At 35.1% G+C, this 26,939-nt stretch overlaps 1 protein-coding gene across 1 annotated transcript; it reads right to left on the bottom strand.

Moving 5' to 3' along the window:
- Window positions 1-732: 732 nt before the first annotated feature.
- LOC121419975 (paired box protein Pax-6-like) lies at window positions 733-12,003 on the bottom strand. Its single transcript, XM_041614483.1, has 8 exons — window positions 11,683-12,003; window positions 10,200-10,364; window positions 7,462-7,617; window positions 5,499-5,656; window positions 4,240-4,408; window positions 3,435-3,679; window positions 2,653-2,826; window positions 733-1,997 (listed from the first exon to the last, which is right to left on the bottom strand). The coding sequence occupies exons 1-8, from the start codon at window positions 11,693-11,695 to the stop codon at window positions 1,692-1,694; spliced, it is 1,386 nt and encodes a 461-aa protein (XP_041470417.1). The 5' UTR covers window positions 11,696-12,003; the 3' UTR covers window positions 733-1,691.
- Between the last annotated feature and the right edge of the window lie 14,936 nt (window positions 12,004-26,939).

The following is a 26,939-nucleotide window of genomic DNA, read 5'->3' as shown; positions in this document are numbered from 1 at the left end:
AAAATAAATCCTGGTCGACTATGGTCTATGAGAGATCGTACTCTGGTCGTTTTAAATTCAAATCGATGAGATTTGAATTGCAATTACTTGAGAATGAAATATCTCTAGTATTTCAATTTTAATCAAAAGATTGCCTGATAACCCAGCACACTCGATTAGAATTTATTTTAAATCCCTGTCTTAATGTATATTGTATAGCATCAATCTAAAGCTATTGAGTTCAATAAAATATAAAATAACCAAAATAATGTTACACACTTCGCGATGAACTCATGCAGTACAGATGGAATCATTTCTAAATATACAAGACAATTTATTAATGGAATAACACTTGGTATGAACTTGCTGTCGACGTACACATAAATGGCTTTTACACGATCATCAATGTTACTTTTAAAAATGTACCCATAAGTCTATTTTACATCCTTTCCCAATTGCACAAACATTATCAATATACCTTCTCTGGGATATCTTATCAGACTGATTTTCATTTATATGTATACGTTCATGTATTGAAATATAAATAAATCCAAAAACATTATGGAGACTTAAAGATAGATGGAATGTATAAGGTTTGAATGTCTTTCGCCAAATTTCTTGCCTGTTTCTATACACAACTGCTTTTAAATGTCTGTCATGAAGAACAGGGCACTGGGAACGATTTCGTTTTGTACAGGGGGTGCTGATGTAAATTTACACCCCCCCAAAAAAAAAAAATGAATGATAATAATAATAATAAAAGAGGTGTCACTTTAAAAAAATGAATGTCAATTTGGTCCCAAGAAATTTGACAAGCAAATAAAAAATGGGTTTCTATACAAATTGTAGGTCATTTTTATAATATTTCTCCATTTTGTCACATCTACCAGAATTCCAGGGGGTGCAGCACCCCCAGAAAAATCTTGGGGTGCTGAAGCACTCCCAGCAGGCCTATCATAGCTTCCTTTGGAAATAATGAAGAACATTCAAAAGTGTAAAATATACGAAACCATGGTTTCAAACACAAATGATACGGTGTCACTATTACGTCGGCTTATAATCACGGCTACCCTGATCAGACGTTATATGAGAGTCGAGGAATTCCCTACGAGATACCCATTTCCTATACTTGGGTGGAGAGTGGCAATTGAAGATATACGCCCTGTCAAATGATATGAGTGTTACCAACGTACATTGAACCTGGGAAGTTGTGGTTCAAAGTTCGGAGATTTCTCCCCTTCGCCAATTACTGTCACCTGTACATGCAATTCTATAGTCATGCTTTCTTCATTATTTGCACATTAAAAATTCTTTGAAAAATTGTCTTCATAATTTAGGCCTAAAATAAAACACCTTCACCTTATAGGCCTGACTCTCGGCGACTCACAGTTTCAAACTATTTACAAAAAATATGTATTAATTGCACTTTCATAGTATTAACAACAATCCGCTTTTATATTGCGCTTTTTACATCGGAAACGACCTCTCAAATTTAATAATAAGCGCTTTACAGACATTATAATCATCCCGAGATTCTATGCACAATGTATAAACTTTCTCCACTCCCTGTGGAGCATTTCAACAAGACTTACTTACAAAACTTCATTATTAGGTATGTGCCTCAATTCTGAATGCGGCAGCACTTAGTACCGCATGAGAAATGAAGAGAATTGTTCCTTTTTACTTTCATCCTTTTACTGGAAGATCAGAGTTTAGGAGGATGAGGGAGACTGTCGAATAAGATCTGACGTCACAGGTTGGAAGGCTGACGTCACGCGGGAAGACTTGAGCAGTTTGGAACCTCCAAGCTCAATAGGCCTGAAAGATTCTGGTCGCTGGAGGGCGCTGTAGAATTGGTAGTAGGGATGGGATAGCAATCCCACCGCTGCCACCGATGGTGATGATGAAGACAGTGGCATCCGAAGGCTGGGATGTGCGAGGGAGACCTGGTGAGGGATGGCCGTAGAGGGCACTTTCTTGTGACGGCGCCATTTTGCACGGCGGTTCGAGAACCAAACCTACAAACAGTGAACGAAGTAAAATAGATTTAACTTGATATGAAGGATAGGTAAAGACTTTAGATCTCACTCCATTGTGCACATACATGGTATACTGGCTTTTGACCACGAAAATAAAGGAATAATGCATATTTTACCATTTCTGCTTTGAAACAATTGAAGGAACAGAAAATCATTTGCAAGAATGAAAAGAAACGAAGATAACAATGACAAATTAAAGGCGGGTATACAACAAATATCTCTCGTTGATAAAATAAGCAAAAACATGTATAGTTTTAATCCATTGTTCGGGTGGTACCGTCACTTTAACATACTGTATTTGGTTTTATGTATCGGATTTCACTTATTTGTGTGATGAATCCGATTTTTGAGGGGGATAGTGGTCTAGTGTATTGTATATAAATGATATAACTATTGTATTCATGTGACGGAGATACTTTACTCTAGAGCAGGACAAGTCGTTGACAGTTTAAAAAGAAATGAAATGTTGATGTTGGCATTCGAGGAATCGTTAATCTGGTTTGTTTTCCTCAAAATAAATATTGAATATCAGTTACACTTTGCGATATTTCAGGAGAGTTCTAGATCGTCCTGATAAAAATTCCAGAGGGGGTAAAAAGTAAGAGAAGAGCCCCAAACAGGCTTTCACCTGTACCCTGGCTTCCGAGAGGCTAGTCTTGGACGCCAGCTCCTCTCTCGTATTCACGCAGGGGTAGTGTGTCTTTTCGAACTCGCTCTCCAACACGGCCAGTTGATTTTGCGTAAACGTCGTGCGGCTGCGTCTAAGTTTCTTGCGTTCTGCCGAAGCCGCTGCAGCCGCCATTGACATCTATATTTGAAAAAAAAATAAGAACAAAAATAATGAATCAGACACAGTTTTATCCTGAAGGAATCGTGACGTTTAGGTTTCTTTCCAACATTTTATTGGAGAATATTTCTCAAGAATGGCTTCAAGATTCACATTTCGTCGAGTTACAAATTTTATTGGCTCTTGTGGCCATTGCCTACTCCAAGAGTATAGGCATTGGCAGGACAGGGCTTTGTTTAACAAGAAGTTGAAAGAAGCTGAAAATGTGTGATTAGGGAATTATTACACTGTAAACACTGTGGTGTTAAAACTAAAACCAACTGGTGTTAATAGAGGACCACACCCTGAGGTGTTAAAATTACACCCTAAAGATTGAGCATAACACCAAAAAGTGTAAATGTAACAACCAAAGGTGTTGTAATAACACCTATAGTTGTAAAACTAACACCACTTAACACCGGTGTAAAATAACTGGTGTGCTTCTCAATGTACACCGGTTAACACCACAGTTTTTGGTGTGTAGATTAAGTGGGATTATACCAACTGGGAATTAGATTAAGTGGGATAGAAATCAAATTTGGATTACTCATAAAGGGATATGATTAATGGGATTTAGACTTCACACCTACCTCAGTAGCCGCTGCTGAAGCAGCAGCATTGTGACAATCAAGGAGGCTCATATTGACGAAATCATCCATCGAGAACGAAGACGACGATGAAGGCGAAGATGACGGGTCAAGCGACGACGATGAAGAAAGGTGTGAAGATGAAGATGATGGAACGAATGCGACGTCAGATGTGGAATCGTCAATCTTCTCATCATGGATCACGTTTTGGCTCGGCTCTCTTGATTCGGTATTTGGCGGTAATGTTTCTGATGAAAATAACAATGAAGTAAGATGGTAAGCCCAAAATTGGGAAATTAAAAACTAAACCATTAATAGCCGACTCATCCACTTTTATTCGGTTATGATATTATGCATGAAATTTTCTGTGTGGTAAATATCATCACCACCATCATTATCATCATCATCATCATCATCGAAGTCATTATCACCAACATTATTATCATCATCATCATTATCATCGTCATCATCATCATTATCAAAGTTATGATCACCACCATCATTTATCATTATCATCATCCTCATCATCCCGATCATTTTGATCATTGCTATCATCATTACCATGATCATTGTCACCATTATCACCTTCATAAACCACATCATCACCACCAGCATCAGTACAAGCATCATCACCATCTTCATCATCATCATCATCATCTTCATCACCATCATCACCATCTTCATCATCATTATCATCATCATCAGCGGCAGTATCGCCATTATCATGTCATCACCATAATAATTATCTTAACCATCATCGTCATCATCATCAGTTATCATCATCATCATTATCATCATCAATCCTAACCTGATTCCTTCGATCTGAAATTGTCATCGATAGAAGGAGGAGGAGACGCAGAACAACATCCTGTCTGACCGGACATTCCAGAATGGGAATGACTGCTTTCTGACGTAGATGGCGTCCTTTTCATTTTATCTGCTCTCAGAGCACGAGCCATGGACATGGGATTGAAAAGCTGTTTAATAACGAAAAGAAAGAGATTCATACAATCAGCTGGAGGCTTTTCATTATTCAATTAATTCACAACACCTTTTTTACATATCTATAAGTTATCTCTACAGTTCCTTGGTTACGCTGAACCACTATCACGCGATTTTAGATCTTGTGATTAAAACTTAAAGGACAAGTCCACCCCACCAAAAACTTGATTTGAATCAATAGAGAAAAATCAACAAGCATAACACTGAAAATTTCATCAAAATCGGATGTAAGATAAGAAAGTTATGACATTTTAAAGTTTCGCTTTATTTCACAAAACAATTATATGAACGAGCCAGTTACATCCAAATGAGAGAGTCGATGATGTCACTCACTCACTATTTCTTTTGTTTTTTTATTGTTTGAAATATGAAATATTTTGATTTTCTCGCCATTGTCATGTGAAATGAAGTTTCATTCCTCCCTGAACATGTGGAATTACATTATTTTAACATTTTGTGCTTCAGGCAAGGAGGTCCTTATCATCAAATTCGTAAAAATTGAAATATTGTATAATTCAAACAATAAAAAACAAAAGAAATAGTGAGTGAGTGACATCATCGACTCTCTCATTTGGATGTAACTGGCTCGTTCATATAACTATTTTGTTAACAATAAGCGAAACTTTGAAATGTCATAACTTTCTTATTTTACATCCGATTTTGATGAAATCTTCGGCATTGTGCTTGTCTGATTTTTCTCTATTGATTCAAATCAATATTTTTTTGAGGTGGACTTGACCTTTAAAGATAAATCAAATTTATATTTTTATCAAGTTGTATACATATTACTAAATATAATATATACTGGTATATTTTTTCTGATTACTTATTTTAAGCACACATTTGATGATTATCTCAGAAAATGATAAGCGCTGACTCTAGTAATATCCATTTAATTCTTAAAACATTAATATTGTGCTTACAATAATTTATGTATGCTAATGGGTAATCGGAATTGTATGAATAACTATAAGAACAACACTCACAAAGTAATTAGGCAATTTTAAAGTAGGATCCATTGGAAAAATAAAATAATAACGATGAAAAGTGTCAAAGCTCACTTACTTGAGATCCATGGCAACCGGACCATAACTCTGGATACGCGCGGAGATAAGCCTGTTCCGTTGCGCGTGCGTACTCCGCTGCAGCTCGCTCCGCTGCCCTATTACGTAATATCCGGTTGATGGAACTCACACTCGGTACGGTCGATGTTGTACAAACTCCTTTAAAAAATAGAGGAAAAAATAACAATATTACTCGTGGTAAAGAGAAAAGTCTACATACAAACGACAGTACGTAATTTAATCACCGACATTAAGTATGATTTAAAAGTACGATTGAAAAAAATAATTCGTTGGAAATTGATTTAGAGTATACTACTTTGTTCATGCATGCGCGGAAGAAATATTCGAGTTTTTGTTTTGTTTTTAACCCGTTGCCATCAAAGAATGATCGGCAGTATATCTGTTTCGCTGCAATTTACTTATAATGTTATTTTTTGTAATATCTTGTCAGATTATTTATTTAATTGAACGGAAAAAATCAATAATGACAACTACAAACAAACAAAAATATAAACAAAAGAACGGAAAAAACTTTCAGTCTTAAAACGTCCACTCCATAATAATTATCATGAATATAGTATTGTCATATTTGTTTGCTATAATATAGTACGGCACCATTCATTCATCGAAGCGTCGATTTGAAGGTTTATTTTCAAGTCGTTCAATTGCCATGTCGTCTGCTATCATTTGGTCTACCATCACTTTGTCCACTTTCCATATGGGGCCTGTTGCATAAAACTTTTTACCTGAGAAAACTCCGGTAAAAACTGAAAACTAAGGTTAGTCTGATTTCTGCCATTGAATTTAACACAGGACAAAAACTCCGGTAAAAACAACCCGCGTGAGTTTTCTCAGGTAAAAAGTTTTATGCAACGGGCCCATGGTCTAACTGCCATATCGTTCACTCACCATTTCGTCTAATAACCAGTTGGTCCATACACCAACTGGACTAAGTGTTAATTGGGCAACAGTAATGAAAATGAAATAGATATTAGACCAACTGGTTATGAGACGAAATGTTCATAGACAAACTTGTGATTAGACGAAGTGATAATTGCACCAAATGTTATAGGACCAAATGGTTACCAGACGAAGTGTTGATGGACGGAATGACACTAGACTAAATGACAGTAGACCATGTGGGGAGTGGACGAGTTGGCAGTAGACGAATTGGCAAATTCACCGATTTGAATAATAGGGACTCTCTACTCATTTCCAAAGAGGGAATAGACCTCTAATCCCATAGCTTAATACATATAATTTAACAATAATTATTTTGATTAATTATTATTAATGTACTGTATATCAAAATTCCCGAATTCGCCAATGGTTATTCATTCGTGTGTGACACAAAAAATGTTGCAATACATGTATAGAATATGAGATTCAGCATCGGAATGCCGTAATGCACATTCAGATTTGCTTGTAAAAAAACTTTTTTTTAATGCAATGCGTTGATCATTATAATTAAAAGATTCCCCAAATCATAAATCCATGAAATAATTTTTGTTCAACGAAACAACCAAAAATTAGAAATAAATAGCTGTGCACTGAAACTAAAGGTATGGATAAATACTTTATTTTTGCATTATTATGTACTCTTTAAATGGATTAGTGACAAGAGGGTATTATGTCGAACCAAAGGAGTGAAAAAATTATATGTATTATTCAACGGGCTAAATTTGAAGACAACCATTTATGTATTTATTATCAAATTTCTAACCTGCGTATTTTTTTATCTCATTTGCTCTGGAGCGCCTTGGGCATCTAATTAAGAAAGTGCGCTAGAAAATCATTATTAATAATGCATTTTGATCATTACGACGATCAAGTAATATTTCAAACAAATTTATACAAATATTAATTTTGGTCAGACGCATATTAACGAACACATTTACCATTTTAGCCAATCAGTTTAAAAGAGTGTCTGCAAAAAAAAAAACAATAAGATATCATCATTTTACCATCAGCCACGAGTTTATCTCTGATTTCCCATGCGAAGATTGTTGGGTTGTCATGTTTATAACTCTCGATCTTCTCCACGACGGCTGGAGTGGCTACTTTTGGTTTGCTGCCCCCTATCGCCCCGGTACGGGAAGGCGAGGGCTCGTAAAGCCGGCCTGGGATGTGTGATGAAAGTGAGAAAATAATTATTAATCATTAATAATTAATAATTATTTGGTGATCAGTGACAAAATAGGATGAATTTGGAGGAGGGATGGGTTTGGGTATGGAAATGGGCCCATGACCGTTCGCAGAAAATGTTCGCTTGGGGGCAGAATGCGTTATCTCTTTCGAAAAAAAAAAACAGAAGTGAGGGAGCAAAGTGACCAAGGTTTTCATTGAAGCTCTTTTGCATTTTTGTGAAGTGAATTTAAATGATTTTTTTTCATAGTTTTAGAGAATTTTTAAAAAATTTAGTTAATATGTAATTTTTCAAAATTCCTGGGGGTGGGGGCAACTGCCCCGTCCCTGATGCGTAAGGGCGAATGGGCAAAGTTATTCAAGTATTGGGGGGTATCAAAGAGGAATCTCTTCTCCCGAGTTAGTGGTTCGCCACTTGCACCACCAATATTACACTTGTCCAAAAATGTAGGAAAGCAAAGCGAGTAAGCCAAAAATTTACAAAATCTATTAAAAACTGGATATGATACTTTTTGTACAAATCGGCCAATGGGCGTCAATTTAGTGGAAAGGAAATTAAAAGGGATTTTTAAGGGATAAGGACCTAAAAGGTTACTCCCATGAAAATGCTGGTATTGCCTTGAAATTACAATAGGAAAATTGCTAATGAAAGTATTTGATTTGATATAAGATATGGGTAATTGGTCATTGAACATTTCTTTTACAACCCCCCCCAAAAAAAAATAGAAATAATCAAATAAATAAATAAGTATAAATAAAAATCGCTAAGCTCGCCCGTACTCTAACAAAAATTATGCTTTGGAAGGCAATTGTTTACAGGTGACAGGATAAACTTATTCTAATTCATGGATAATTAGCTTTACCAAGAAAAAATGACTTTTTTACTTGTTGTAATTTTATTAAACTGACAAACACTTGGGCAATTGCTTTCGGGCTCTCCGTGTAAGAATACAATTTGATACAATGTGCATATTTTAGATTTTTAAACCCAAGCAAAAAACAGAAAAAAAATTATTCAAGCTGGTCAGGGGGGGGGGCAAAAAAAGATATTCAAGCTCGTCAGAAGGGGGCAAAAAAGGTTTTCAAGCTCGTCAGGGGGTGGGGGCAGGGATACGTCCTTTGCATGGGTTGTGACTCGTCAGGGGGGGGGGGCAGTAAGTACGCTAGTGGCGCTATACCTGTATTTTACTGTATTACTTGATAAATAAAATGAGTGCTGAAATCACTTGGATTATCTTTTAAATGTGAACACTTTTTTTGTTTTTCATCACGCGCGAAATTCTCGAAGAGAATATTTAAAAAGGGTAAAAGGAATAGAAATAATGATTTTATTAGATAGGAAGGATGATTTATCAATGTATTTCAAGTAGATGATCACTTAATTGCTCAATCTATATACAGTGCGTCCCAGAAAAAACGAAACCGAGATTTGGCGATCATTTATCATTACTTCATCATAAATAAAATAGACAAATGACCTACCAATTTAAAGCTTAGAATCTCCTCTTTCATCTGATATTACTTAGATTATTTCTCATTCACGCATGAGTGAGCAAAGACAATTTGAAGAAAGGATATCAAAAACTCATTTGGCGGGGGGTATCTGGGTTACAAAAAAAACCCCACATTTTTGAAAGTTCATTATCTCTTCTTTAATTTGATACCTAAATTACAGAAAATGGTCAAGAAATAAAAAAGTTCTGGTCATTTGAAATAAGGCTTGAATTTCAATAATTTCATAAAATGAAGAGGTTCTCCAGGCTGGCTTTCAAACTCACTCGACACTCCGTTTTGTTGACGATCAGCCATGCATTAAATCTTTTGTTCACCATGCGAAAGCTTCTGTGGGAAACCGGTGAAAACACATTTATCTCATGAAATTATGGAAATACAAGCCTTATTTTAGATGACCAGAACTTTTTTATTTCTTGACCATTTTCTGTAATTGAGGTACCAAATTAAAGAGCAGATATTGAACTTTTCAAAAATGTTGTTTTCTTTTTGAAACCCAGATACCCCCCTCAAAATGAGTTTTTGGTATCCTTTCTTCAAATTGTTTTTGCTCACTCATGCGTGAATAAGAAATAACCTAAGTAATATCAGATGAAAGAGGAGATTCTAAGCTTTAAATTGGTAGGTCATTTGTCTATTCTATTTATGATTAAGTTATGATAAATGATCGCTAAATCTCGGTTTCGTTTATTCTGGGACGCACTGTATATTGTAAGCAAAATTAGAATTAAATCAGAGAAGTGTCTCCTTTTATAAATTGAAGACCCATTTATTAATTTTTATTTTGCTTGTCCAATTTTCCGGGTACGAAATATCCTTAATATTTGGTTAATTTTTTTTTCATGTCGAAATTTTCCTCCGTAAAATGTGCCCCCCCCCCCCCTTTGGTAAATCTTGGATCCGGCCCTGAACAAAATTAATTTTAAATTTACTGAATTTTTTTTTAATAATAAGCCGCCAATGACTAACAATATTTTGTAATGAATTTTGTTTTGCTCCTAACATGGAACGAAAAATTGAATGATATCATCATCGCCAGACTTACCGAATAGTTTGCTCGAATACCCTTGAGGAATAGTCAGGAGTGGGTGGGTCAGGTCGCATGCCCGTGAAGTACACGGGAGCATACCGACCACACCACGCCGGAGATCCTCCGTAGTCAGACGACCAGGTTCTGCTGGCAGGAACGTGCCGTATGGAGGAAGACTCCCTGGAAAAAAAATGGAAGTATAGGAATAATTATGAAAATCATGTTTTTAAGAAGTCCACTTATGTATCTAGATATTTTGTTTTTATTGAGTTCATACTGCATTTTAAACCTTTAGTCTATAACCAACATGTATACAAATTTATACATGTATAACATCAATTCTGATGTATACTGCGTGCAGTTTAAGAACATCATTAAACCTGATATTTCCATTTATTGGATATTCCTTGAATATTCATTGTCAGAAATAGCAGATTATGCATTTCCTTATTTTAGTTCAAATTTATAGAAAATAGATAATTTTAACGATTTATGTTGTTGTACACTTGAATGCTGATCCCAAACAAGGGCGGAAATCTCTCCCCAAAGGTATGGGGAAAATTTGGTAGGCAAAGAAAAAAGGGCTATCGTCCAAAATAATGCTTTATTTCGATTTTGAATGATGTATTTCTTTCCATCTTACATAAGATACCAAAAATAGTAGAGGGACATTTGATATTGTGCCCCACCCCCTCTTTTTGGGTAGGGGGAAACGTCCCCCCTTTCCTCCTGAGATTTCCGCCCATGCATGCATGATCCCAAATAATCTTTTACATTGTTATTATATTCGGCTTTACGTTAGATTTAATTGAAAACGTTTATAACTCTACTAACCATCGAATTTGAATTGATTCATCAATTCTTATTTAGGTTTATTTCAAATTTCGGTTTTGATTTAGAAAACAGTCATACAAAATATACTCCAACACAAGTCATATAGAAAAAAAGATCGTGCTTTTTTTTTCTATTCTTAATATGATTTTGGCTGTTTTAGTTTTGTGCTCCCACCAAGAAAAATAAATGAATAAGTACATAAATAAAAGAAGAAAAATGGCAATTACAAATTATGTTACCGAAAGGTAATTTTTAGCTTTAAAATTTTATTTCGAATTAGTGATATTTAAAAAAAAGTATTATTTTTCAACGGTCAATGCAATTGTGTAAGGAAATATTTTTCAAAATGCATTAAATGCCCTTGTGTTATATAGAAATTACATCTTAATATAACGCTACATAAGAATTTCAAAAATTGAAATCGATGAAACAATATATTCTGACTGTAATATAAGAGAACATATGACATGAAAAACTGTAAAATTAGATATCCATTTAAAAGTCTAGGTATGGATAATAATTATAATAAAATATAATTTCAACGTAGAATTGAATGGCAATGGGTAAAAATGATATCGTAGATGAAATCAGAATTAATAAAATTAATAGATTGAACAAATAATAAAAATAACTTCCAAAATTTACTAATTAGCTTTAGGCCTACCTTGCAAAGTCATCCTTAGTTCGAATCTCAACAAAACTGGTAGGAGACACGTTTAAAACCAAAGACCTCCTGCTACGAGTCCAGAAAGAGCTTTCAAAGTGGTGATCGTGACCGAAGATGAAATTTATATACCATCTTCTTCTTGGTAACATTTTAAACGCTTCTGAAAACAAATCTTATTATTCATGCCGGATTTCTGACGTGAAATTACCACGAATTGATTGGTTACTGATGTGTGAATTTGACAATCGCAGACGAGATAGTTATTGAAAAGAGCGGCGCGCGTCTCGGGGAAATGAATACGTGGTTGCTAGTTTATCTTGGCTCGAGTTGCACGTGCAGTGATTGGCGAGAACTTTGTCATGACGTCAATTTCCGTGGGCAGCGCGAGCGATGATGGGCAAATACGAGAAGCCGAACCAATGAGGCACCCGGAGATCGGCTGGTAATCGGAAGTAGGCGGGGCTTATAGGGTTCACTTGTATTGTTGCGTTCACGGATTGAAAAAATGAGGAGACTTCAGGATTGTGAAGTAATTATTTCAGTGAAAAATAATCTAGAAAAGGACAGGGAAGAGAAAAACAAATAAAAAACGGATTGACAACACAGAGCATTTAATTGAAATTAACACATGAGTGGAGGGGGGGGGGGGGGCAGAATGCCATATAAAAAAGAAAGGCGCATAAATTTCATATCCCCCATTAAAAAAAGCTGAAAGAGAAAAAAAATGCAAATTGAACAATGATTAATTGCTCCCTCAAATATGACAAGGTTGTTTCCCCATACCTCCCCCAATCCCTTTCGAAACATATAATCTTTTTTTTTAATATATTTTTTTTACTTTTTATTCCTTTCAAACAAATCTTGGGAAAATATATACCTTCTCTATAATATGTAATCATGGTCTAATATGTAATTGGATTATAAAGAATTCGTCTTATGTATATTATTATTTTTCTTTAATATAACTTTTTTTTTCCTTCTGATGTACAGTTATCTTCAGTGGCGACGGAATTGGGGGAGGCATGAGTGCTTCAGCCCCACCCCCAATTTTACGATAAATTCGTACAAGAAGTAAATAATACTATCTGATTTTAAGTTTTGGAAGGCCAGACCCCCCCCCCCCCACCACTCTCAAAACCACGGCGGCCTATACCCTTTTATGATTAAATGTCCAGTCCACCTCAGAAAAATGTTGATTTGAATCAATCGAGAAAAATCAGACAAGCACAATGCTGAAAATTTCATCAAAATCGCATGTAAAATAAGAAAGTTATGACATTTCAAAGTTTCGCTCATTTTCAACAAAATAGTTATATGAACGAGCCAGTTACATCCAAATGAGAGAGTCGATGATGTCACTCACTATTTTTTTTATTGTTTGAATTATACAATATTTCAATTTTTACGAATTTTACGATTAGGACCTCCTTGCCTGATTGAAGCACAAAATGTTAAAATAATGGAATTCCACGTGTTCAGGGAGGAATAAAACTTCATTTTACATGACAATGATGAGAAAATCAAAATATTTCATATTTCATAATTATAATAAAATACAACAGAAATAGTTAGTGATGTTATCAACTCTCTCATTTGGATGTAACTGGCTCGTTCATATAACTATTTTGTTGAAAAAATAAGCGAAAATTTAAAATGCCATAACTTTCTTATTCTACATCCGATTTTGATGAAATTTTCATTGTTATGCTTGTTGAATTTTTCTCTTTTTATTCAAATCAAGTTTTTGTTGGGGTGGACTTGTTCTTTAATCCAGCATCATTTCTTTCCACTTTACAAAATTGAAGCCCGACCACAAAGAGATCATTGCAAATATACAAATCAGGGGAATGAATTGATTTTATCATTATCAATCATTTTGCCATAAGTATGTTCCGAAAAAGAAAGTCGATCCACCGCCAAAGAATTTAAGGTCTGGGAAAATTCAAAGTTGGTGGCGATCTTGGAAAAACAATCAAAGTTACCATGCATGGGAAAAGGGTTTTGTGAACCATACTTGTTTTTCTAGAAAGAGTTGGGCTAATAACACAACAGTTCATATTTTATTTCCACCAATGTCTGTATTGCAACTGACTAGCCGTTGAATGCAGCGTTCCGTTTTTGCTTATTGAAGCTTAGAAAAACAAACAAGTTATTAATTAAATAGCAAAGAGTAACTTGTTGAATTGCTCTCAATCAGATGATAATAACGAGGTATCTCCGCAGACGATAGCGTTGTTCACATTGCTCTTTTTATGCTTTTTCAGGATGAGACGCAATATCAGCGCGCACATTATCACTCTCGTAATATGCATATTAATTAATACATTTTGTGTATGCGCTCGAAAGCACACAGATTTTCATCTAAATTCGACTGTCTGTGCGAACAGAGGCGCAGACGAGGCGCTCTCTTCTTCGATATCGATCGATTCTGGATAACAATAGAAAGCGTGTCAGTTGCAAGTTAATGAAAAACCGCCCTTCGCCTAATAGTCTCAATAACACATTAACATCTGAAAATTTCATTAGATACGATTTTTCTTTTCTTTCTTTTTTTAACTTTAGAATAAAAGGCACCATTCCTCCCTCAAAGTTTATTAATGGCATACAAGTGACAAGTAATAAATTTATTTTTCTTGATTATTTTTAATCTTCGTTTTGATTATGTTTATTCTTCTATAATGATTTTTAAAACTATTTACAATGTTTTGAATTAAAATTTGAAGTGCTAACATGTTCAGACTAACAAAAGTCAAACTTTAAACATGCAATGAAGCGGGAATGCTATAGTTTATATTTAATTGTGAGTATGACACGATTAGTGTCCCATAATGGCATAAATGAGGTTTAAATAAGATTATTCCATTTTAGGCGAGTAAAAAAAAGAAATGGAGAGAAAAACAAGGAGAAGACTAAAAATAATTTACAATGCAGCTGCCATCTTGAAGTAAAAACTGGAATAAGATAACGGCAAAATATGTAAGTACAACAAAGTGAAAATAAAGAATTAGCAAGAATCATTGACTATTCAATGCACCAATATGGGGAAATTTGAAACATTAAAGTGAAAGTGAAAAGACCGACTTCATAAATGGGGAAAGCTGCAAAACTCTTTATTTGAGAAGGGGAAACGTGATAAAAGTGTCAAAAGAAAAACAAGAGAGAACAGGTCATAAAATAAAGAAATATAATTATATTGCAGCTGCCAAACGTATTGTGAAAAAAAAGAAATCCCCTTTTAAACTGGGAAAGAGGGAAACACATTTAAATTTCATTTCTTTGACATTAATTCAGTAATATTTGCAAAACCTGCCCCCTTTTCAATAATATTCACATCGCAACAGTTTTAGAAATATAAGCGTATTGGGGATACTAACATAATAAACTATATATCCAAATAAATGAGCATGAACTTATTAACAATATACTCGAATGTCTTTAATGTGTACATGTGTGCCTTAAAGGTTGCTTTCAAAATTGTGCACTTGAAACCTCGGTTCCTTAAGCCAGTTCGTAGTTCCTTTCTGCGCATGATCAAAAGATTCTACGCATGATCAGAAGGTCATTTGTACTAAAGTGACATGGTGCTTTAAAATCTAATGAGATAAGCACCAACTTTGATGTCTTGATTATTCATATATTCTTTTGAATTGTCGTTTTCATTTACATCCACAAAAAAACAACAATGCTTCCACGAACGACTGGTATTTCACAGTTTGTCAAGTACATTGTGCAACATGCTAGTATAATGCAACAAATACCTTCATTAAGTGTTCATTGGTGTGCTATTCTAGTCACCTGGTCTATTCAATTTCTTCATCCTGCTATGTAAGGCAAGCTTACGTAATATTTTGCTTTGAAATCTGCCTATCATGATGAAAGAAATGAAAGGTCATTTGACCAAAATTGTCCATGAAGTAACTACGAACTGATGGGCCTGCATGTGATTTTTGCCAAAGCAGATTCTAAATCATTTCATTCCTACACTGAAAAAAAAATATTTATTAAAATTTTAACCAGTACGAGGGTAATTATGTTTCAAAACCAATTTGGGGCAGTATTTTTCCCAATGCGGGAAGCATATTGTCATAAGCAACAATAAATTTAGAATCGGCAAAATATTCATCACACTGAATAAATGATAATATTCAAAAGAAATGTCCAATATTGGTTAGACACATAATTACCCTCATGGAGCATTTTTACCCAATATTTTTTAGAGTGTATTAGCTTAAGTTCATAGGTTTGCATTTTTCATTTCTTTCATGCAAGGTTTCAGGATTCATGAAAATTTGAAAAGTTTTCAAGTTTTCGCGAAATTCACTTTCGGTGGGTGTGGGGTCGGACATCACATTTAGCATAGAATGATTCAGTCATTCAATATTGATTATTATTAAAATACATAGAGGGTTTGGGGCTCGGTTTAGTTAGGTTTTTTTTTGTTAGATATAAAAGTATATTTTTAAGGAATTTCATTCCTTATTTGCTTCAGTTTTTGGTTTTTGGTATATATATATATTTGCGCATCCTTTTTTGTATAAAATTAAGATTTGTATTGTTTTGTATTTATCTGGAGTCAATGTAATCCATTTGAATGAAATCTTTAATAAAACATGTTGAAAAAAGATAAAACACACTCTATAAAAATGAAATGCTAATTCAATATTTGAAAGTTTGGAGGTCTGGAATGACAACATTTTCTTCAGGTTGCATTTACCACTTAAAATGGTTTGACCCAACACTTGGATTCAGCTTGCAAGGCTAAAATAACTTTTAAGAAATGTTGTCACTCCTTCAAACGTTCAAATATTGATGTTTTTTAGAGTGCATGCAAAACGGTTTTTAATAGTTACAAATAGTTTCATGGATTGAAGACAATGAATAACTGAAAAAGTGAAAAGGAAAGGATTTTATATAAATGCTCCAAATAAGATAACAAGTGGAATGCCTCTGGCGGTCTCACCTGCATCACGCGATTCAATATAGCAGCAGTGCTGACTTTGAAAACTACTATAACTCGCACAAGATGTTCAGTGATATTTGCGTACTCTTATGTCCACGTTTTATGAACTAGACCAATACACTTACAGAGATATGATGGTAATTCAACAAATACCCCCAACATGGCCAAAGTTCATTGACCTTACATGACCTTTGACCTTGATCATGTGACCTGAAACTCGCACAGGATGTTCAGTGATACTTGATTACTCTTTTATATCCAAGTTTCACTAATCATATCCATAAACTTTCAAAGTTATGATGGTAATTCAACAGATACCCCCATTCGGTCAAAGTTCATTGACCTTTGACCTTGGTCATGTGACCCGAAATGCGCACAGGATGTTCAGTGATACTTGATTACTCTTATGTCCAAGTTTAATGAACTAGACCAATATACTTTTAAAGTTATGATGGTAATTCAACAAATACCCCAACATGGCCAAAGTTCATTGTCGCTAAATGACATTTGACCTTAATCATGTGACCTGAAATGCGCACAGGATGTTCAGTGATGCTGGATTACTATTATGTCCAAATTTCATGAATCATATCCATAAACTTTTAAAGTTATGATGGTAATTCAAAAGATACCCCCAATTCGGCCAAAGTTCATTGACCCTAAATGACCTTTGACCTTGGTCATGTGACGTGAAACTAATGCAGGATGTTCAGTGATACTTGATTAATCTTATGTCCAAGTTTCATGGACTAGGTTCATATATTTTCTAAGTTATGATGACATTTCACAAACTTAACCTTAGGTTAAGATTTGATGTTGATTCCCCCAACATGGTCTAAGTTCATTGACCCTAAAGGACCTTTGACCTTGTTCATGTGACATGAAACTCAGACAGGATGTTCAGTAATACTTGATCAACCTTATGGCCAAGTTTCATGAACTAGATCCATATACTTTCTATGCTGTCATTTCAAAAACTTAACCTTCGGTTAAGATTTGTTCTTGACGCCGCCGCCACCGCCGTCGGAGAAGCGTCGCCTATAGTCTCACACTGCTATGCAGGTGAGACAAAAACCAAACAGCGTACTTGTTTCTTAATTGAATAAAACTTTCATCTCTAATCTCCACGTTTATCATACAGATAAGTCGCGCTGATTCGTTTAATCTCAATCGTAGCTGTATATCAATATTTGCCCTCTCATTATTAGCGTATCTGTGAGGTTGACATGTACACTATTCATTACGTTCTAAGTACCATGAAGAGCAAATAAAAAGTGACAATAATTCTCCACGATTCATTTCATCCGTAGAAAGTAAGAGCGTGCAATGAAAATAATAATTTAGCTGCCGCAATTGTGAGCTTGTTTCCTCATTTGTCGCACGGGTGGATGGGAGCACTGCTCGAGAGAGAGGGGGAGAGAACGATCAGCGAAGGAAGCGACATCGCAGATACAGACATACAATAGAACAATCATACAGCGATCGAGAGAGGGTAAACTGCCAATTCGTCTATTGCCAACTCGTCCACTGATCACATGGTCTACCTTCATTGTAATAGTCTAATGCCATACTGTCCATCAACATTTCGTCTAACAACCATTTGGTCCAATCATCACTTCGTCTAATCACCATTTCCTCTATGACCATTTCGTCTCATAGCCAGTTGGTCTATGTCCATTTCATTTCATACATTCGTAATTCCGAAGCTTCGTTATTCCGAAGGTTCGTATTTCCGAAGGTTCGTATTTCCGAAGGTTCGTAATTCCGAAGCTTCGTTATTCCGAAGGTTCGTATTTCCGAAGGTTCGTAATTCCGAAGGTTCGTTAATCCGAAAACAAAATGGGGCTCGTAATTCCAAAGGTTCGTTAATCCGGAAAAGAAATGAGGTTCGTAATTCCGAAGGTTCGTTCGTCCGAAAACCAAATGATCAACGAACCTTATTTCGTTTAACGGATTAACGAACCTTCGGAACATCGAACCTTATTTCGTTTTCAGAATATCGAACCTTCGGAGTAACGAACCTTCGGAATAACGCCACTAATGTTCGGATTAACGATCCCTTATACGTTTTCGGATTAACGAACATCGGGGTATAGGCAGTTTACGTGTTTCGGAATTACGAACCTTCGGAATTACGAAGTGTAACCAACAGTAATATCCCCCATCATATTATACATTGCATTTATTTAATCTTTTGTTTTTGCAATTATTGATACATACTGCTTTTTAATTCATTCAATATTTTATGGATAAGGCAATCATGCCACTCTTCATGCTTTTAAGAATAATGGATTCAAATGCAAATACAAAAGCCCTATACTGAAATGAAGAACATAACGGAAATCAGCATGGCATTACTTCACAGAAAAACAGATAAAACGATCGTTTTGATGTGATAATCTATTGAAAATATTTTCAGTTTAGTTTGAAAAACGATTCAGGTCTTGTTAAATGCAGGAAAGGAATTTCTAATAGACACTTGAAGGAAAAACAGACGGACGATTCAATATATTTCAATATAGGGATTCTAGAGTGCCAATTGATAACTAAATTATAAATTAAAGAATAAAAAGCAAAGGAGAGAGAAAATGAAAGAAATAAAAGGGAGCATTAGAGGAGGCCTGCTTATGCGTTTGATAGTAGATAGAAAATTTGCATATTATGTACATGTGCGAGTGTGTGTGCGTGTGTGTGTGTTTTAATTATTATTAAAAACATAGAGGGTTGGGGCTCAGTTGAGTTTGTTTGTGTTTTTTTTTTGTTTAGATATAAAATTATATTTTTAAGGAATTTCATTCCATCATCATTATAGATTTTGCTTCAATTTTTGGGGAACTATTATTTTTTTTGCATATCCTTGCTGATATATAATGAAGATTTGGAATTTATCTTGAGAGTATGTAATCCATTTGAATGAAATCCTAATAAACATGATAAAAACACAGTGTTGAAAAAGTGTGTGTGTGTGTGTGTCCTTTGTCAGCTTATTGGAACTCGAGGGGAAGAAGCTTATGAAAATCTAGTTGGCAAGAAAACCATTCTTATTATCTTTATAATCTCCTATTTCTCTCGCCCTTTTCTTTAACTTCATATCATTTTTCGTCATTATTTTACTTTCACGTTACATTACTGCCGTTGAAATGGAATGTGATAAAAACATCCGTGAGAAAGACAAATCTGATGATTCTCAGTGAAATAAAGATGATATGCAATAGTATCATCTTATAAAAACTATAATTGTCTATACTGATCTCGGCAGTTGCCTTCTATATTTTTCTTTCCCATGAAAAATCAGCCGCATCCCCTGCTATTTACATATTTGATACAATTGGATGCCAGTCATAAATCCCAATGATAATAGCCCTACTACCATTACTACTTCATTTTTGTTGATACGAAATCAGAATAAATAAAATGACGGTTCATTTCTGTGAATCTACAATCGGCAATCTTCCCATCGTTTTGGCTGTCTACCTAAACTCATCTCCCATTGTTTCAAGCCTGGGAAGTCAAAATCTGCAAGATATATAGCTTCATTTTGTTTAGGGAAGCACTGCGCGGCGTTTTCGCTGCGATGACGCTGTTCATACCAAAAGTACGCCCGCGAGGAAAGTTCGCTCCCGCGGGTAGACGAGTATCATCTCCCTCGTCCGGTCGACGGTGTAACCACATCGGGAGAAAGGTGCGATGCTTTATAAAAAGCGGGGCGTATCTTTTATTTTGTCGTGTGGACCCCTCACATCACGTGTTATATTGTCCTTCCCTTGTCCCTCTTTGCATTGGGCGAATTTCACAAACGCGTGAGAATTATCATTTTCATAGCGATACAGATATCCACTTTTCAGATTCAGATTTGTTTCCAACAGAAATGACATAAACATTGATACAAATCATTTTCATACTTTATAACAAATATTTGCGATACAAATCATTGTCATTATAATCATATTAAAAAAATCCATGATAATTAAGGTATAAACCAAATATGGTGCATTACGTAGACAAATTATAATATATAATTTAAATAGAAAAAGGTATCTGTGGAAATGGAAGATTCACTAAAAAGACTAGCTTGTATAATATGAACCTCCCTAAATGAAGAGAAAGGGGAGAGAGAGAGAAAGAGAGAGAGATGGGGGGGAGACGCAATGGTTGCTATTTGCCTACGGAGACTTGCTGAATAGATTAAAAAAAAACAAAAAAACAAGAAGATAAATCCCCAGAATAAGACAAAACTATTAAAGAGTAAAATACCACGAAGAAAAACAAAAACAGGACGACAAAAGGAGAAATAAACATAAATAGAAACAGGACGAATTGCGACCGAAAATAGAGAATAAAACAAAATGATAGAGACTAATAAAAATAACTCGGTGTCTGAGAGGGGGTGGTAACGAGCGGGAATTAATAATGAAGACCTCGGTAGGATTTAAGTAAGAAATTTTTTCCGTTTTCTTTTAAAAGAATGTATGGAAGGGCTGTTATTTATGTTATCCACTTGATAGCCTAGCCGCCTATAGCCTATATAATTATGTTAAAATAAAAGGTTTAAACATTTGATTTGATTTGATTTTATTTTATTGTTTACTTCTGCAATTACATCATTCGTATATAATACATTTTCCATAACATAACAGACATAGTATATTGAGAACTTTTTTGGCATGAATCATAACTAAATGTACTAAAATTATCATTACAAACAAAACTGATCTCATACCAAATTAGGTAACATTTACAATTTGCAGGAGAAGGATTGTCATCATAAGCAGATTGCTTAAAAAAATGACAACCCCAGGTTAGAACTCATTGATTAATATAATGCATTAATACAGCAGAATCGATATACAGCACATTTCATGAAAAACAGCAGTAATGTAATTTGAGCAATGAAGATGGAGATGATAAGGATGAAGATGATGGTGAAATGGTGAAGATAAAGGCGATGGAGAGGATGATGGTGATGATGCTTTAATGATGACACATCGACACAGAAATTTTACTTCAAATATTCTGATATCAACATAGATTTAACGTTTGCTTTAAATGAGTAAAGGGACGTGGATCTTTTTACAGATTCAGGTAGAGAGTTCCACAAATCAGGACCATGATGTCTTATGGATCTCTGCGCAATAAGCAATTTGGGGTTGATTAAATGGAAATTAGAAGAGTTCCGCGTAGGGTATGAATGGATAGATATGTTCATAGTATAAAAATTGTGAAATGAAGGTGGGAGCCTGTTATTTACTTATTTGAACATAAGCAGTAAGCTTTGAAATGACTTTATGTCAAAAATAGTTAGAGTCTTTAGTTTATGGAATAATGGATTTGTGTGTGATAAATATTGCGAATTAGTACAAATTCGAATTGCTTTTTTCTGTAATAAGTATATTGTATTAATTTTAGTTTTTGCACACGTTGCCCAAACTATATTGCAGTACGATATATACGGCAATATTAATGAATTGTATAGTAGAACGAGTGTAGTATGAGGAATTATGTTTTTCATTTTGTAAAGTACACCTACGTTTCTGGAGATGTTAGTAGTTATACAACGTATATGTTCATTCCAATTTAAATGTTTATCTATTGTGACACCTAAAAACTTTGTTTCTTTTTTCCTTTTGAGTGGAATATTATCTATGCTTATGTCGTATGGAAACTCAGTAATATGTGAACTTGTATGCGTAAAATACATAAAGTTTGTTTTGTCTATATTAAGTGAGAGCCTATTACATTTAAACCATAAAGATAGTTTAGGTAATTCACGATTAAATGTATCTACTAAAGTTTTTAAGCTAGTTTTTGAACAAAAAATGTTTGTGTCATCGGCAAATAATACAAATGATAATAAAGGCGTTACAGTAGTCAAATCATTAATATGTATAAGGATAAGTAAGGGGCCAAGGATCGATCCTTGTGGAACTCCGCATTTTATTGACTGAAAGTTAGAAGAAATATTGTTGTGAGTGACATATTGTTTTCTATCAGACAAATAACTCTCAAACCATGATAGTGCGATTCCCCGAATTTCCATAATTTTCAAGTTTTTTAAGTAAAATCTGGTGGTCAAGAGTGTCGAATGCTTTGCTTAGGTCCATGAATACTCCTATTATGTGTTCTTTATTTGTCATTGCATTTGTAATTTTATCGTATATTTGTATTAAAGCCTGATCAGTTGAATGCCCTTTCCTGAATCCATATTGGTTTGAATTTAGAAACTGAAAAGTATCTAGGAACTTATAAAGTCTTTTGTAAATAATCTTCTCTAATATTTTGGATATGCTGGGGAGAATAGAAATAGGCCTATAATTTTTTATTTCGTGTGGATTGTCTTTTTTTAAGCAGGATTTACCTTTGCAATTTTTAGGGAATCTGGACATTTACCGGTGCTGATCGACAGATTAAAAATATGACACAATGGAGAGACAATATAATGTATGATCTGCTTAAGAAGGAAAGTACTAATTCTATCATATCCCTGTGATTTGCTGGATTTGAGATTTTTTGTTATTTCAATTATTTCCTGAACATTTGTGGGGTTAAAGAATAAGGAAGAATTGATGGGTGTGGGAAGAAATTTTGCAAAACTTTGGTTTGGTCTGGCAAGGTTGTTTGCCAAAGAGGGTCCTATGTTAACGAAAAAGGAATTAAAGGTATCAGCTACATCATCTGAATTTATTGCAGCAGCATGAACTGTGAAATTGTCTTTAGGTAATACTTTGGGTTTCTTGCCAATCAAATCATTGATTATCTCCCATGTGGCTTTCATGTTTGATTTAACTTTGTTAAGTTTCTGGGAATAAAACAATTTGCGAGAAGCCCGAATTATATTGGTTAGTTTTACCTAGTAAGTAAGTTAGTAAGTTTTATATTTATTTTTGTTTTGAATAGAAGGGTTCTTTAAAAATGTCTTGTATAGTTTATTTCGGGTGTGTATGGATCGTAGAATAGCTTTAGTGATCCATGGCATTTTTGCTTTTCTTTTTTGATAGGTGATAGAGGAAAAAAATTTCCGTAATATTTCTGCAATTTTTGGTTAGAATTTGTGTAAGCAATATCTGAATTTGACTCATTAAATACATCTAACCATTCCTCAATCGCAAGATCACTTTTAAACGATTCAATATTGATTGGTGTTTCTTTACTATACATTGTAGATTTAGGTGAATTTTCTTTTGAAATATCATTATCACATAATAAAAATACCGGTAAATGATCAGCTATATCAGATATTATTAATCCGCTGGAAGTATCTCTGTTTAGTATGTTTGAAAATATGTTGTCGATAAGTGTTGATGAATGGCTATCAATTCTAGTCGGTTGATCTATGTGGGGATAATAACCAAATGAATGCATAGTGTGTAGGAATAAATCGTTTTCATTATTTTGGATAACAAATCCATATTCAGGAAGCTCTACTTAATATTTATTGTGCCTAATTGATTAATGATCAAATTCAGATCCATGATTTTCCTACGGGGGAGGGGCATTCTGCTGTACAGGAAAATTTTGACAAATTCTTCACTACCAAATCGAGGTCATTTTGTTGCAGGAATAAATTTAGCAAAAAAAAAAAAAAAAAAAAAAGGTCCTCACTTGCGTATACATGATTCCACTAAAATATCTTTGGTGCCCCTCAAAAAAGGGAGGAGAGAGGGCACGGACCGAAAGTGCCCCGCCCTGATCCGCCACTGCTCAGTTGGACTGAGTCAAATGCCAGCAGCCCTTGAAACCCCTTACTCCCTAATTTGAATAAAACGAGAGAGGGAGAAAAAACAGGCATAAGGATGATGTTCATGATAATAAAGAAGGTATAAAGCCTCCTGTTATTTAAATCATAACAATACAAATAAAAAAAGATCTTTTGATTAAGTTTTACTTCCTTTCTCTCGCCACTCTCCATAAATCCTCAAAGAGTGAGATACTTCCCAGTTTCATTCCCCATAAAATGTGATTTCGCGCTATAATTCTGGCGCATGCATTCATAACATTTCAGGCCAAATTTTGACTCGCGTAAAGCCATCTTTACCTGTTGGCGCCCGTCTTGCCTAAGTTGGGCGGAAACCGCACCTGCACCGGCCGACCGAGACAGCGAGACTCGCCGGGTAAATGAATCGTGAGAAAGACTATGAAAACGAACTTCAAACAAGGAAGATTCGTTCCAGTAAAATTAAGGAAACGTGTATTAGCATTTTTGTGGCTAATTCGTGGAACGGGCACATGCGTAAATAGTGTTTAATAATTGTCAAATATTACTGTGAATAAAAAAAGAAGACATGTTAAGTGGAAGGTCTCGTTTAACAGTCACTGCTTGGAGATCGTGTGGCTACTAGGCCTAATCGTAATTTTGTGAGATTTTTTTACACTATTTTGTTGAACGAACTAAAGTAAAAGCAACCAAAATCTGACAAACGTATTGACTAAGAACCAAAGGTCCTCGGCGGACAGATGACATAAAGAGGCAGTGGCGGATCCAGAGGGGGGCGCCCCGGGCGCGCGCCCCCCCCCCCTATTTTCGCCGGATTTTTTTTTTCTTTTTTTTTGATGGTTATATTTACTGGATTGGTACAATGTAGTCAATTTCAAGGGCTAGATCTAGTCAAAACTATATTTTAACTTACGCTCATGGCCTTTGTGTTCGCACAAATGCACCTCTGTCATACTGTACTGCAATATGTAAATTCCGGAATTCCAGGGCGCGCAAGTCGATTGGTTGGAAAGTTGCACCACTTGTAATCGGGAGTTGCAGTGCAGTGACCAGTTTGAAGATGTTGGATTGGATATCATTTTTGTCCGAAATTTTGTGTTTTTTGTAACATGCGTTTGTCCGTCTTTATGGCAAATACATGGTAATTGTAAGTAACAGATCGCGAGAGAAAGTGTCAACGATGCGAATGATAATGTCTATCCCCGAGATTATTCTTCACTCAAAGATGAAGCCCTATATCGGGCGCCACGTGCGCAGCATTATCATTCTGCCTTGGTCATGTACGTTTTCACTGAAATGTATAGGTCAGACATATTTGTATTTAATGTAAACTAACTTTTACACTTTCTGGTAGATTCAGAGGCATATTATCCAGGGCGCCCCAACTAAGTTTCGCCGAAGCAATCATTCCAACGAATTATCAAGGAGCAAAATTGTATATTCTCAATCACCAGTCGACCCCACTCCGCGTTTGCTGTGTATAGGCAGCTATATGTCAGCGTAAGGAGCGAAAAATTGATTATCTTATGTTAAAATAAATATAAATACAATGTCATCCTGGCTGGTCATAAGTTAAGACAGTGGCGTAACTACGGGGGGGGGGGCACGTGCCCCCCCAATCGGCTGGCCAAAAAAAAAAAAAAAAAACGGGAAAAGGAGAAAAAGAGGGTAAAGGAAGAGAAACGTAGTGGGGAAAGAAGAAATTATTGTTCATTAAAATGTTATATTATATTGTGTTATGTTATATTACGTAAGAAGCATTTTTTCATAACGTTATGAAACATTATTTGCTTAGGGCCTTTGTCTTTATTGTTCCTGGTGCTCGCATAGACTGTTTAACGGGATATATGATCCTGTTGTACTAAAACCTCCCGTTTTCAAATCAATATACACCAAATATATTTCCTCGCAATTCGAGTTATTATTGTTTTATGTAGTGACATTTGCTTCTTTTCATGACTACCTAAAGTGATCGCCCTATTTTAAGGTCTTAATATAAAACATTTCCTGTCCGTGCTTATGCTCGCATTAGTGGATTGGTGAGATGTCTGCTCCTCATGAATTCCTAAAATCTGTCCTTAAAATGTCAATTTTTCTGATCTGAATATCAAAATTTTTCAGCTCGCGCTTCGCGCTCACATTATTTGGTTAGTGAAATATGTAAGGTCTCAGCTCGCGCTTCGCGCTCGCAGTATTTGATTAGTGAGATGCGTATGATAATCACGATACAATGACTACAAAAAGTGCTTCATGTGTTAAGATGTAATTCTAAGAAAATCAGCAAAGGATGGCACTAGCATTAGATGACTATGCTGAGATATTTATACTCTAAATGGATTCCTAAAATATAGTCCTTAAAATGTCCCTGTTTGGGTCAATAAATAGAAAAATTTCAGCTCGCGCTTCGCGCTCGCATTGTTTGTTTAGCGAGACAGATCATGATTACAAAAATTTGCTTATAATGTCCTTTTTTAGGTCTGAATATCAAAAATTTTCAGCTCGCGCTTCGCGCTCGCATTATCTAGTCAGTGAGATACATATCTGTTTAATGGCACTACATGTCCTTTAAATATCTCTATTAAG

The sequence above is a fragment of the Lytechinus variegatus genome, chromosome 8 (genome assembly GCF_018143015.1).
Source record: "Lytechinus variegatus isolate NC3 chromosome 8, Lvar_3.0, whole genome shotgun sequence".
NCBI classification, from domain to species: Eukaryota; Metazoa; Echinodermata; class Echinoidea; order Temnopleuroida; family Toxopneustidae; genus Lytechinus; species Lytechinus variegatus.
This window is presented reverse-complemented; position numbering and strand designations above follow the sequence as displayed.

What these genes read in the sequence shown, in the direction of transcription:
- LOC121419975 (XM_041614483.1), bottom strand. An exon ending in AGATAAACTCGTGGCTGATG is followed by an intron (nt 5,657 to 7,461) that starts GTAAAATGATGA and finishes TATTTTTTAAAG; the next exon opens with GAGTTTGTACAACATCGACC. An exon ending in TTTCAGATCGAAGGAATCAG is followed by an intron (nt 3,680 to 4,239) that starts GTTAGGATTGAT and finishes TATTTTCATCAG; the next exon opens with AAACATTACCGCCAAATACC.